General features: G+C 38.6%; 1 protein-coding gene across 1 annotated transcript in view; it reads left to right on the top strand.

The window, feature by feature from the left end:
* Window positions 1–7293: 7293 nt before the first annotated feature.
* fndc4a (fibronectin type III domain containing 4a) overlaps window positions 7294–13849 on the top strand; it is a 20022-nt gene continuing 13466 nt past the window's right edge. Inside the window, exon 1 of the mRNA XM_007552932.2 lies at window positions 7294–7842. Within this exon, the coding sequence (XP_007552994.1) occupies window positions 7767–7842 (76 nt within the window). The 5' untranslated portion in view covers window positions 7294–7766. The remainder of the gene's footprint in view (window positions 7843–13849) is intronic.

Below are 13849 nucleotides of genomic sequence, written 5' to 3'. Positions count from 1 at the left end.
TTTAAATTTGAGCCAATTTGCTCTCACAATATTCCAAAGAGAGAGGAAATACCCAGAGCATAACCAGTCAAAAACCCAGATGAAAAGATGCTCTTTGAATCTTTTTTACTTGCACTCTTTACTCAGGGCATGTGGTTTGGCTTATGACTTTCCATGAGGAATACGTAGATATTCTTAGCAACTGTTTCTCACAGTACTGGCATAATTGACTATGGCAAAGGTAAATATTGCCAACACAAGCAGACGATGATTTCAAACATGTTGTCTTGTAACAGTCAGACTGTCGAGTACGAAGCAGTTTCATTTGTTCATATAACTGAACTAAAGTTAGACAATGATTATATGCCGACTATAAGATTTTCTTTATACATAAACTTTAAGGTAAATTGTTTGTGAATTGATAGCATGCATCACATGACTCAGGTGCAATGAAGCAATGTACTACATTAGTTTAGTTTTAATATTGCAAATCATTGCAATACACTTGTTTTGTGTCAGAAAGCCAGTGGTATGTGACAATTGGCTGATTATTTAAATGCTGACACTAAAGACTAAAGTAAACAACCTCGCTTGCTCATTAAAGATGTCACTAAAAATGTGTTTGTTTGTTGAAGAAAAGGTTAGGCGATACTCCAATAGGTAATGTTACCCTAATGTTAGCTAAAATAACGTCTTTTAGCAAATAAACAAGTCTCTGGAATGAGTCTGAGGAAAGTTTGTCCCACTCCTCACTTTCAGCTTACAATGAAATCTTAATCCAACATTTCAACTGGATTAAGAACTGAGTATATGAGATATTTTACTCATATATTTTTTAACATTGCCTTAAAAATTACCCAAGTTGACTGAGTGATCCAGACCCTCCAGTTTGAAATAAGCCACGATGTTAACATAACATGATGAGACATTTAGGTTAGGACCACCCCGTCCTTTCTCCTCCCCCTGTGCATGGCGGGTGCCTCGCAGGGAATAATGATGGCTCCCACACTGATTAATGACTGATCCCTGCAGAAGGCAACACGTCATTAGCATTTGTTCGGGATAACCCCTCTCCCTCCTCTGGGAAAGAAACAAGCACGTCGCCACAGATGAAAAGAGACGGGCTTTCATCTTCCAATGATGTTTTCGATTGTGTTCACTTTGAATTGTGCTCCTTGTGAACATGTTATCTCTCCTGGGCTTTGATGTCATTAAATTAATGGAGTCCATCAATCACAAGTGTGTGCTCTAGAAACAGTGAGGGCTCTTGAAACGTCGACAACAGATGTCTCCGAAACATTTTTTAAAATGTGTGTATGTATTTCCTGGATAGAGAGGAAAGAAGAAACCTAATTTATCCATGTGCTCCGGTTAATACTACAGAAGAAAAGCAAAACTAGTCCATTCCTTAGTATGTGCCTGGACATAAGGAAATCTGTAAAATTCTGCTTTAAAGTAGAGAAGTTGTGATTCTGATTTCTAAATATTTGGAAAGTTTTATTTCCTTAATCTGTACATAACCCAGGGACTATCCTCTACTTAAAATATCAAATGTTATGCACACCGAAACAGTTTTTGAACAGACTTCATGTCTGGGTAACAGTTCGGGTCAAATGACTGAAACGTGGACTCAGCTGGGTGTTCAAAATTTCCAATGATCAAAAGCCCACGTCAAAATTTGCTTTATGAAAGGCTTACATTAAACTGTCTGAACAGTTTCCCAAAAGCCCTAACTTCAAACATTTTGAAAATGCGTAGACTAAGCTTGGAAACTGGGTTTGTGCCAGGAAACCGACTAACTTAAGAGAACTTCCAGTTCTGCCAGAAATACCAGTTAAAGATTTTTACAGAATTATGCCAACGGCAAGTCTGTAATAACTTATCAATGAGTAAATCAAAAAAAGATCAAAACCAAGTGTGCAGAAAGTAGATTTTACTTATTAGCTGACAGTTTTACTTAAGAAAGCTTTGATTAAGATGAATTTCCCTCATATCCCGTTGTATTAGCCATTAGTGGGAATCTTTAGTAATCCAGGTGCCAGGCAGGTGTTTTATCTTTATTTACCTTACTAAAAAGTTAAACATTTAGGTGATAATAACCCCCAAATGTGTCCTAAATATGTCCGGTTATTGACCACCACAACCTGTGCTCTATATGAGTGAAGGACATTGGTGGCAAGGAAAAATTTAATTATACGTGAATGTGGCAAAAAATGCTGGAGGTTACTGCTGGACTATGCAGTAACCACCTAAAGTTCTGACAGACTTTCTATTTGTAATGTTAATGTTGAGCACTGCAGGACGGCTTGTTTCAGAAATGACCGCATCTAATTAACCGGGATGAGTGGGAGTCCAAACCTCTCAGCTAAAATGATATAAAGCTGCATTCCACTACTGCAGACTTTCCCAGCATGCTTTGTCCCGTTTCTGAAATGCCTATAAATTGCTGTATTTTTGCTCCAGAGAAAGTCTCTAATCTGCATGCTGTGTTCAATTTTCTGAGACGTATTCTTTAGAAGGTTAATATGTCTAATACAAGTACTCAGAACTGCTTATATGTTCAAAGCAATGCAGAATGCATTGAAAAATTAAGTAGTCGTATGTTTCAATATGCATTTAAAGTGGAACCCCCCCACACACCCCTACACACACACATTTTTCAATAATCTTTTATATTATGCATGCTATCTCATTAACCGCTACTTCTTATAGTACGAAGGAGACATTGTGGGTCTTCATCTCTTCATATTTTGTTTCCAAGGAGTTGAAGCTGCTTGAACTACTAAACAATGCTACAGATTTTCTGAAGGTCTTACAGTTTTTTTTTTTCCCAACAATTTCTTTGAGAAAAATCTGCCTCCTGTGAAGCAGCACACTGAGAAATGAAAGCTTGCTCATGATTCTTGCACAGGTCTGCACTGCTGCAGCCAAGGTCTTTCAGAAATGTCATTAAAATGAATGCTTTAAGATGTGAATTATAACTACATAAGGGTAATAGAGGACTTAGGTGAATAATTTTTGTCATTTATTAAATCCCTGACATTTTGTTCACTCTAGTTATAAAGATCTTCTCCTGGTATACTCAACACAAAGCAATTAACATGTAAGGTCATCCTCATGCCAGGTGAAAGTATTTTTTTTTAGCGTCCCTCTTTTGTTCTTCACAAATCCCGTCTAAAACGTTTCACTTTAAAGGCTGGTGCATGTTTAAAGCCGAAAATAGAACATTTCTGGTACTACAAAGGTCTTTTGCTCCATTCCTCAAAAATCCTCTTGATTCAAATTACTTATGTGTAGCATTACAATATTTATTTGGATCTTTCTCTTCTGCAGAATCTGACATGTAGGACTCTTAGAATTTATTACAGATTAACTTGAAGCTTTTCAGAGCTCAGATAAACATGATGTGATAAGTTTTGAAATCTGGACTGACAAAGCAGTCATTGTGTGAGTTTAATGTTTGCAATAGTCGTATGCTTCTTTTCCAGCACTGTACTGCTGTCATGCACATCAGACTTAGTGACACCCAAACAGAGTAAAAGCAACCCTCTTTAATATTGGACCTAGGATTTCAGAACATTAATTGATGGGGGCAAAAGCTTTACTTAGAAAATTACAATTACATTACTACATGTATTGGTATTTAAATATTTGTATAGCATTTATCAAAGATATAAAAAAAAATCTCACAAACTGCTGCACAGCAAAGTATAAAACATTACAAAAGTTTACATAAAATGTTAAAAGCAGTTAAAATGAAACAAGGATTCTTCAAAATTAAAACAAATATAACTGAAAAGATAGGTGTGATGTTGTGCAATAAAAGCAAGAAAAACAAACTCAGAGTAAGAAATTTATGACTAAATGCAGAGACCAATTTAAAAAAGATTAATTTTGAGCTACGTTTTAAGAGAGACCACTGCGTCCACAGCTCTCAGGCTCAAGGGGAGAAATTTCTAGAGTCTGGGTTTGCAGCACCAAATGCTCTGTTTCTTTTTTGTCTTTAGCAGCAAGCTTTTCTCACTGGACCTCATGGACCTACACAGGATAGACGGACTTAGTAAAAGCACTTGAGTTTAGGAGCAAGCTTGTCCAGAGAAAGATGAGAATTTCAGTTTTCTTTTTATTTGCTTGTTGAAAGTTTCCAGCCATCCAGTTTTATAGGGGACTTACAATGCAAAAGTCACTTTTTGCAAGATTTGTTCAGATGGTTTGCACTGTAAGACGTCTGCTGGAAAACAAAAGTGTTTTGCTGCTGACTTACCATATGGACGCTGAACTTCTTCTTCTAAGTCTGACAGGATCAAAGATACCTCTGTCCAATTGTAAATCTGTTTGCAGCCATTTTCGCGTGAGGAAAGTGCGGGTGTAAACGTTGAGTTGGTGGGGGCGTGGCCTTCAGCAACTTATTTGCATTTAAAGTGACAGGAGGCTCTAAATCAGCTTATTCTCACAGGAGCTCAAAACGGAGAACTAAGCGGGTGAAATATCATGATTTAAGAATTATTTTTGTTCAAAAATTGTAATCAATATGTTCTGTGTAGCCCATAGACCCAACTAAACTTAAATTTAGTAATCAATGACTTTCTGTTTCCCTAGGGGTAAAAAATATTAAATTTTGTCTAGTTTTCACATTTGGAAAGATGACAGAACATGAGCTCAAGTGAGGGAAGTGGTATTAATTATTCAGTGCTTTTAAATTCCTGAAAGCATATTGGGTGCATATTTTACAATTTGTAAGTTGTAATTTTCTGCTGTGGGTTGAGAAATGGACGAGTATGGGCAGACTGGTATATTATACATGATTTACTGCTGATCCTTAGGGGATGTAATCACTTTATTCATTATTTCTGAAACCTAAAACCAGTCTGCTGTCAGTAGTGCTTATAATGCTTCTCTTTGATGGTTTGTTAGCCCAAGCAGTGTGATGAGGACTTTCACTATCAGTTTTACTTCTCAACTGAAATGAGCTGCAGGACTTATAGTGGTGGCATGTTATTGAAATACAGCACATATTTTTTTATTTATTTCTCCACTATTATTATTATTATTATTATTATTATTATTGTTGTTGTTATTATTATTATTATTATCAGGCATAATCAAGGTTCTCTCTGAGGAGCAGCGAACAGAAAAATGTCCAAGCTTTGCAGGAACACTGCCAGAAATAAGGTGGATATGATACAATTATTACACTTCACTGTGTCTGTCTGTGTCACGGTTTGTTTGATTTGATTGATTTTATTTTGAACTAAACTCAATTTAACTGAAATAAATTAAACCAGTTGATTTAACATTCCATGTCAAAGAATAACAAAATGGGAACGTCTCTGAATCAGAGGAGCAAACTGAGTGAAAGTCAGTATTTCATGCAGTTTCGTCAGGCCAATGCGATTCTGTGCTTGTCCTCATTAAATAAACATGAATCTTTCGAAGTCTTTAAAAATGACTTCATATTTAACCTTATTGGATAGTTGCTGATGCTGGAAATAAGTAATTCAGACGGACAGGGAAAAACTGAGGTCGGTTTTATTATTAAACGACATTTTAACTTTCAGCGTAAAATAATTTTGAATACAACACACACACACACTATACAGGGACATGTCGGGTTGATTGAGGAGCAGAGTTGGGAACCACTGGTTTAACAGAGTACTTTAACAAAAACATGAACTTACTGTCATGTATGAAGGATTTCACTCTCTTATATTTGCATAGAATATGTAAGTTTATGTCAGGGTACAATCTATGTGTAGAATGGTAATTTTGTCTACATAGATGTGACATAAAGCAGCATAGGGCATCACTTCACAAGCAAATAACCCGACTCAATGTCCTGACACACATCTGGCTTGAAAAACTTGGTTAACAGCAGTTCAGCAGCACTAAACGGCTGCAGAGGAGGTCATGCGGTCATTTGAATTAGATGTGGAACAGAGACACATCTAAAACCAGTAGGAACCACTGTGTTAAACCACAGTAACTCTGAACTTTGGTTCTTTTCTAACATGACACAAAAAGTGGTTGAAATGTGGTAAAACGTCTGTAGGTGTGCTTCAGCACTGTATTTTTAACTATCCACTAAATGAAAAATAAAAATAAAAAATGAATAATAAGGAAAGATTATACTTTTCATTCCTCTGACATCTACAGAAGAAAATGGCTCAACATTCAAAGCTGCTGTGCTGTCAAGCTCTATTTCAGAGACGAACACCATTCAATGTTAGCTAGAGGTAGACAGCGGTCATGGCAAATCTAGCTCACATCTTTTTTCTTTCTTTTTTTTTTTTTTTTTTTTTTTCAAATCTGCCCGTGTCAGGCGCATCAAGAGCAGATAAACATCCACCAGTCATCTAAAACCTCGAATGGTTAAGGGAAGCAATAATTTCTCGACCAATACGCAGCTGAGTGATTACGCTGATAGACGCATGTGATCTGATTTTACTAAGTTTATAATGACACTTCATTTGTGGCATAAAACTTAAAGCTTTTATATAAACAAAAGAAAAAAAAACACAGGGATTTGATATCCGTTTCTTTAGACAAGCAGTTTGCTTTCAAACGATGCTCCCACGAGGCAATGCACTCAGCTTATCAGCATGATTCATCTTCCTGATTACATGGCGTGTCTTAGGGCCCTGCGCAGAGCACGAAGGGCGAGAGACGCATCGACCTGCTGCTGCTTGTGCACAAAGCGAATAATGTCATTATTATTATTATTTTAACCCTTGGATTTAGCAAATGCAGAAGTGCATTGCTTGTGTTTAAATTGGATGCAGTTTAATTCAGTGAGAATTTGCTCTACGTTCGTTGTCTAGCAACATGTCAATGTACGTAGTGCTGTTAAGTGTCGTCTCCCCACATTGCGCAATAGTTAAAAAAAAAAAAAAAGCAGCTGGACATGTGCAACGCGGCCGCAGTGTCAGCGGCAAGCGAATCAATGCAAACAATCTCCGCTTGTAACACGTGGATGATAAATCGGTGCGTCCTGCGTGTGCGCTGGAGTTGGGTACCTGTGACGTTACTGGGGCTTGTTATAGGGTTCAACAGAAAAAGTACCGCAGAAGGACCAATGCCGTGAATGAACACGTTCAGACGCGAGAGACAGAGACGGTGAGAGGAAAGGAGGGTGGAGGTTCTGCAAACTTGTAGGCGCTGTCCGTGGTTCTGGATCACGCCTCTCAATCTGCCAGCCAGGTCCATTTTTCCTCTTGTCCATCTATTTTTTTTTTTTTTTTTTTTTTTTCTCGCACCTGTGCGCACCGATGATCGATGACCTCNAAACTTGTAGGCGCTGTCCGTGGTTCTGGATCACTCTGTTTAGGCTAAAATTTAGGCTCAAAAATCACCTCTTCTCTCTCTTTTTTTTTTTTTTTTTTTTTTTGCTCGCACCTGTGCGCACCGATGATCGATGACCTCAAGGATGATGGAGCTCCGCAGTCTCTGCCGCCGGATTTAGACGAACAAACCCTCCCACGTTGTTCACTGTTTGAGATCATGGAAGAAGGAGCCGCTGGATTGTTAAAGGCTGAGTGAGAGAGAGAGAGAGAGAGGTGGGGAAGAAAATGTTTCTGAAGGCATCGTGCGTTACGTTGTTTCACAGGTTATCTACGGACTGACCAGCTCCAGCCAGATTCAGCCGGGGACCGTTCATATCCCCTGAGGAATTTCAACACCTTTACGTGTTTAAAAACCAAAATGAACAGTTGAGGCTTTGTTGCACTTTAAAGATAGGTGCTTCATCCCCTTTTGTTATCTAAAGAAGAGCAGCCACCTCTTACCGAGGCATGGGTCGTCTGACTGTTTTGGTCAACTCGGTGCTCCTGTTGCTTTTTGGCAGCGACATCTTCTTGGTAGGAGCTAGTAAGTATTACAAACCCTCTGCGTTTGTGTGCACCTTATTATATAAAAAAACAACAACACAGTCATAGTTGTAAGTTATGACTTATATGTTAAAGATGAGGTTTTGTACTCCTTATTGGCACCTCAATATCGGAAACATTCTGCAAAAATCCTTGTCTTTGTATTGGTTACTTTAAATAAAACTAACATGAATACAAGCTTTATTTTATGTCGCATTAAAATGAATACATATCTTTGAACAAAATCACTTGTGACACAATTAGTGAGGTTTCTTCTTCGTCCTAAATGATCTCCTTTACCATTTCACTCTGCTCATGCTGGCAGAGAGAAGGGCATTTGACCTCTTTGCACAATCTCACAGTCCGAAGGCTTCCCATATGCTCTCGTCTTTTCAGCTCAGTGCCACGAGTTTTCTTTGCAATTTCCATCTGGACAATGTGGTGGCCATGAAAGAATATTTGTTTTGTGCCTTACAAGTAATTTCTGTGTTCTAGACAGTTATTTTACTGAAAGCCCCAAGCATGACCATCATCTTCCCAGTTGAAAAACCAGATAAAACCAGATAATTATCTAAATTGTCCTGGTATTTCAAACAGATTCAACACGTCACAAATTCTCCACCACGTTCAACAATGACGTGGTTTTCCACATACTCATCTGCTGTTTCGAACTTAGTGTATTTTATATATGATGCATGATGCTCACCTTTAAGTTCTTCAAGTATATAGCATAAATGTTATGATAAAAGTAACACAAACATCTGTCCATCTGTTGCATCAAATAAAACGTCTAAGCAGCTGCATAAAAAAACTATTCAGTCATTCTTTTTTGACAATATTAAAGGCAACATATTTGACTAAAAATACACACATGCACACATATAGCTAATTTTGAGAAGCCTGTTTACATAAAACATTAGAAATACCACACAAACAAGAGCAGGAGAGGGGGGAAAAAGAAATCCTAAACCTTATCTATTTGGTTGCTCATTTGGAAAGTTTAAAATGACAAGCTGCACATTTTCGCCTTTTCTCAGCTATCTTTAAATCTGAATTGTATTTTTGAGGCGTTTCCTGTCACTATGCTTGCATACCCACAACAGCATATTTGCCTTTGTGTATCTGTCTACCTTTATGTCATCCTTCTTTGCCTCTCGGTGGAATCGTGTGGAACCTGTGAAAGAATCAGCCTTGGCCCCTCACTGTTTCTGTGCGGGGGTGTTTGCTGTCATCCTTTAAAAAAAACCATTTTTTTTCTAATATTCTGCTCTGACACATGATGTTAGAAACATCTCTGATCAGTTTCCTACGCTGCTGTCAAGAGCAGGGAAAGCAGCTCTTTAAATCGCAAACATGACATTCAGAAGCGTATTCACTTGGCGTAGCGTTCAAAGCGTTCCCTTTGAAAGCAAATCAATTGAATTTTAACATACATGTCCAGGAACTTACAGATTCCTAGTGACATGCTATGCAGGATGAGATCTGGATTAGTTAAAATATTTTGTTAAAAGCAACAGAGAAAGAAAAAAAATGACAGGGAGGTTTTACAGAGCTTATGTAATTATCTTGAAAGTTTAAAAAAAATAAAAAAAATACGTAATTACTGCAAAATATGCCACACCGTGGATGGATTTTTGACGATGCTTTTCAGCCATCATCACAGAATCACTGACAGGCTAAAGATCTTTAAAACTGCGTTATGTAAAATTGCATGTCGATTACACACACATACAAAACTGAAAATGATTGCAAGTAATAAATCAAAAATCTAGAATTCACATTTTCTACAACAGATGCCAGCGAGCGCTAAATATTTTCAATTTACATTCAAACAAAACTCTTCAGTTGCACACGAGTCCCTGGCAGAGCCTCAGGCCTGTGTTATTTGTGTGTGTGTGTTATTTAAGATTTATTGCATTTATTGGATAGCCAGGCTCAAATCAAATTGGCAATCTGTTGTTCATAAACCTGCTGACACGTTCTTGACGAATATAGCGGCACTGGATGCGAGCCGAATCAATTCAAATGAAAGGCAGCGTTTGTTGACGTTGCCATAATTTTATTTCCCGTCACATGAGATACATTTTAAACACCTGTAAACACATGCTGTGGCTGATGGTTACAATAAGGTTACAAAACCCCGATTGTACGAAACCTGCTCATGAATCTGCGACGTTGCTGCATGCTGCATGCTCCACGTTGCAGTTCCTGGCTGAGTGAGGTGTTGACTTTCAGCTGAGGAAGCTGAAAGGGTTGGATTGGGAGAAAATGCACACATTAGACAGGCACTTAAATCCAGCTGGTTGTACTGCTGTTTTGACAGCGTCTGGATCAGTGGGGAGAAAGTTTGGCTCCTCAAACATAAATGACAGTAAGCACACCTATTCCTGTCAGGATTATAAACACACAGCAAAAAAAAAAAAAAAAAAAAAAAAAAAAGTCTTAGCAATTAGTAATGCCATGTAGGGAAAATATAACCACCTATTGCTTAATGTTGCTTCGGTTTCTTCTCCCTGGACTAGAGGAAAGCCATTTACAAAACGATCCCATTAGTTCACCTTGTTTCGCATATAAAGGCTGGAAGTGCAAAGGATTCAGAGAAGCAGCGTTCAAAGGTAACACTTGGGGAGGCATCGCTGCAGATGAGATTAAACCAGCGTGATATTACCTGAGCCCGACTGCCAGGTGATTTGCAGCAGTGGGGCGTGCGAGCAGCTGCAAGGCAACCTCCAGCAGTGGAGGAACATTTTGACTTTCCACCACAGAATATGGGATGGAGGACTGGGAAATCAATCAACACATGAGCTACCTTATAATATTGGAAAAGGATTGCTTTTTAAATGGCCCTTTAAACTATCTCAGAAGTAATTGGAATCAGATTTGTTTTATGTAGTGACATAAGGTCCTTCTTCTGGTAAAAAAAATAAAATAAAAAATACTTTGCCTTTTAAATGGAGTTTAAGCAACATGAGTTATGCAACTGTGAGAGTTTTATTGTGTTGTTACTGAACTCATTATTCAGATGGTCCCTTTATGGGCACTGAATAACGAGCAGAGTATTAATTCATGTCAGACTTGGTTTTCAGTTTGAAGCAGAAGCAGTTTCAGCCTGTTCAAAAACATGTTTCTAGCAATAGATTTAAGCTTTTTCCAGACGCTTACAGTTAAAAGTTTTGAAGTTAAACACTTTTCTTTGCCCATTAAAGTCATTGTGTTGGTTTGCATGGGTGCCAATGATTGGCACCACTGGCTAAGATGAATTTAAAATGCTTAAATTTTTGTTTTGAAGACTTAATGGCCCGAAAACATGCCTCCATGCATGTGCTCATTCTGGCTTGATTGCCACAAGTCTATTTTTTTTTTATAATTGATTATGTAGAGCTTGGAGTAATGTAAAGCCTTTCTTGTAGAGTACCAGTGATTGTGATAGAAGCAACTATTTTGTGATGTTTTCAACAGTTATTAAAAGTTTTTAAATGAAAAGGTTGGAATCCTCATTACATTTCAGAGTGAGAAGATGCTATTTGATATTTTTATACATCTTTACTTGGGCTATTAATGCTTTTCAAAACTCACAGACTAGTATTAATTAGAAATTTCTTAATACTTCTCCATCTAGTGCATCTGGTTTGGCTACATGACTAAATAAAAGTCCTCTTGTTTAGTGAGGAGTGATTAATCCAGCAACCTTCCTGCAACTTAAAACAGACATAGCACACAAACACACATTTTGTTTGTTGTAAAACTCAACACACATCGGCAGATTTTAGACATGTGCTCTTGTCTTTCCTGTTTTGAAGAGTGGCAAATTAAAATGTGAATTTACACTACCTTATATTCATATCCCTGGGAAAGAGGAAATCATGGATTATTAATAGTTGAAAGTTCCTAGAATTCATTACAAAAAGTGCTATTGATTTTATTTTATTATTTCAGTGTTAGTTCATTTTATGAAATGTTTTGTGTGCCAGTAGTTAGCCATTATAGACTTGTACATTATCCACAGATTTTAAAATATCAAATCACTTGTAATAAAAACATGATCTGCGGGGTTTTTAATATTTCTACCCCATTGTCTCAGTCGCCCATCATCGAAAATCTGCCAAAGCTGTCCCTTTGCTATAAAGGAAAGCTTCCATTATCTGACCATTAATAAAACACATCCTGTCAGTCTCGATGTGAACGTATGTGCAGTCGATAAACTAACAGTCCACTGTGCTTTGCAAACAAACGTAGAGGTCAGAAATATAAGATGACACAGCTTTATATTTTATTCCAACAAATTCCTCCTGGGCTCCCTTCCACGGGGCTCTGCGGCTGTCCAAAGATCCGGCAGCACTTTCACAATTTCTCCATGTGCACTCTAGTTAATGCACTGGGCTTTCGCTATACGCTGTGATTCATCCTGGCAGCGCTCCCACGTCCCTGGTGGGTCGTACCATTTATTTCGCACCGACACAGACCATGTCCTCTGTGACATATTGCTGTTTAATTTCAGATCTTACATAACATGGTGTGCGTTGTGGGGCTTAGTCGGTGCCAGAAAAACATCAGCATCCCGCTAACATAGGTGTCTGCCATGACAAGTTTCTCTGCTGCAAGACTAAACGGGAAGGGGTGAAGTGGGGAGGAAAAAAGAAAAACTGCACGCAGACCGAAAATTCATGAAATTGTTCGGCTTTATAAACCTCTTTACAAACAATTTACGCTTTGAAAAATATTACTATGAAAACATCCAAGTGTGCCAACAAACCTTAAATTTGTAGAAGAATTCTTGCGTATTCGCTCTGGAATAAACTAATATGAGAACGGTGAGGTTATAGGAAAATGTTAGCGTTGAGTCTTCACCTTTCTTTTACTGAGCAATTACTTCCCTCATCACCACCGAATGACCAGCAGGCAATGCATCACGGATAGTAGCTGCGTTTGCACGCATGTCTGGCTGACTGCAACTCTCATTATCTAAAGGACAGCGACCTAAAAGATAAATGAACGTGTCCCCCTCTGAATAAATGTTACACCTGTTCCTGCTGAGGGCTCGCTTTGAAACAAGTACTGATTGCAATTAGGGCATGATGGTGTTTGTTCACAAAAGAAAAAAAAAAAAAAAACAACCCCAGCAGCAATACCAAAGAAAGGAAGGTGCTCATAACGTTTAGCTGGAACGCTACATGAAAAATGTAACCACCTACGAGGAAGAAAGTTGACGTACAGCTCCATAGTCAGAACTCGTTATTGTTCCTGTAGTTCTCGTCGCAGTCTGTCTTGATGAGCAGAACTGTAGCATGTAAATGTGCCGCCATATTTACAGGTCTGTCTCATTAGAAGCAAAAGAAAATCCATCCATCCAACCATCCATTTTCTTCCGCTTATCCGGGGTCGGGTCGCGGGGGCAGCAGCTTCAGAAGGGAGGCCCAGACTTCCCTCTCCCCAGCCACTTCTTCCAGCTCCTCCGGGAGAATCCCAAAGCGTTCCCAGGCCAGCCGAGAGACATAGTCCCTCCAGCGTGTCCTGGTCTTCCCCCAGGCCTCGTCCCGGTGGGACGTGCCCGGAACACCTCACCAAGGAGGCGTCCAGGAGGCATCCTGACCAGATGCCCGAGCCTCAACTGGCTCCTCTCGACGTGGAGGAGCAGCGGCTCTACTCCGAGTCCCTCCCGGATGACCGAGCTTCTCACCCTATCTCTAAGGGAGAGCCCAGCCACCCTTTCGGTCTATGGGATGAGAAATATGATTAGAAAAATTAACTCAAATCCTGACAGTTTTCCTTCTTTTACATGAACAAAAGTGTTTGCACTCAATTGAATATTTTGTACATTAAAAATCTGTGGTGCATAGCATAACATACTGAAGATTGTCCTATTTTATTTCTTTAACCATTTATTGCTGTTGCTGTCATAGCTTCACTAAATGAACTGTTTTCTGTCTGGATTTAGTTGCTAAACAAATGTGTTTATAGATTCCTCTGCAATTCAGCGAAATATACATATAATTACACACACACACACA

This window comes from Poecilia formosa, unplaced genomic scaffold, assembly GCF_000485575.1.
Source record: "Poecilia formosa unplaced genomic scaffold, Poecilia_formosa-5.1.2 Scaffold53, whole genome shotgun sequence".
NCBI lineage: Eukaryota > Metazoa > Chordata > Actinopteri > Cyprinodontiformes > Poeciliidae > Poecilia > Poecilia formosa.
The sequence above is the reverse complement of the archived record's forward strand: the minus strand, read 5'-3'. Positions and strand labels throughout refer to the sequence as shown.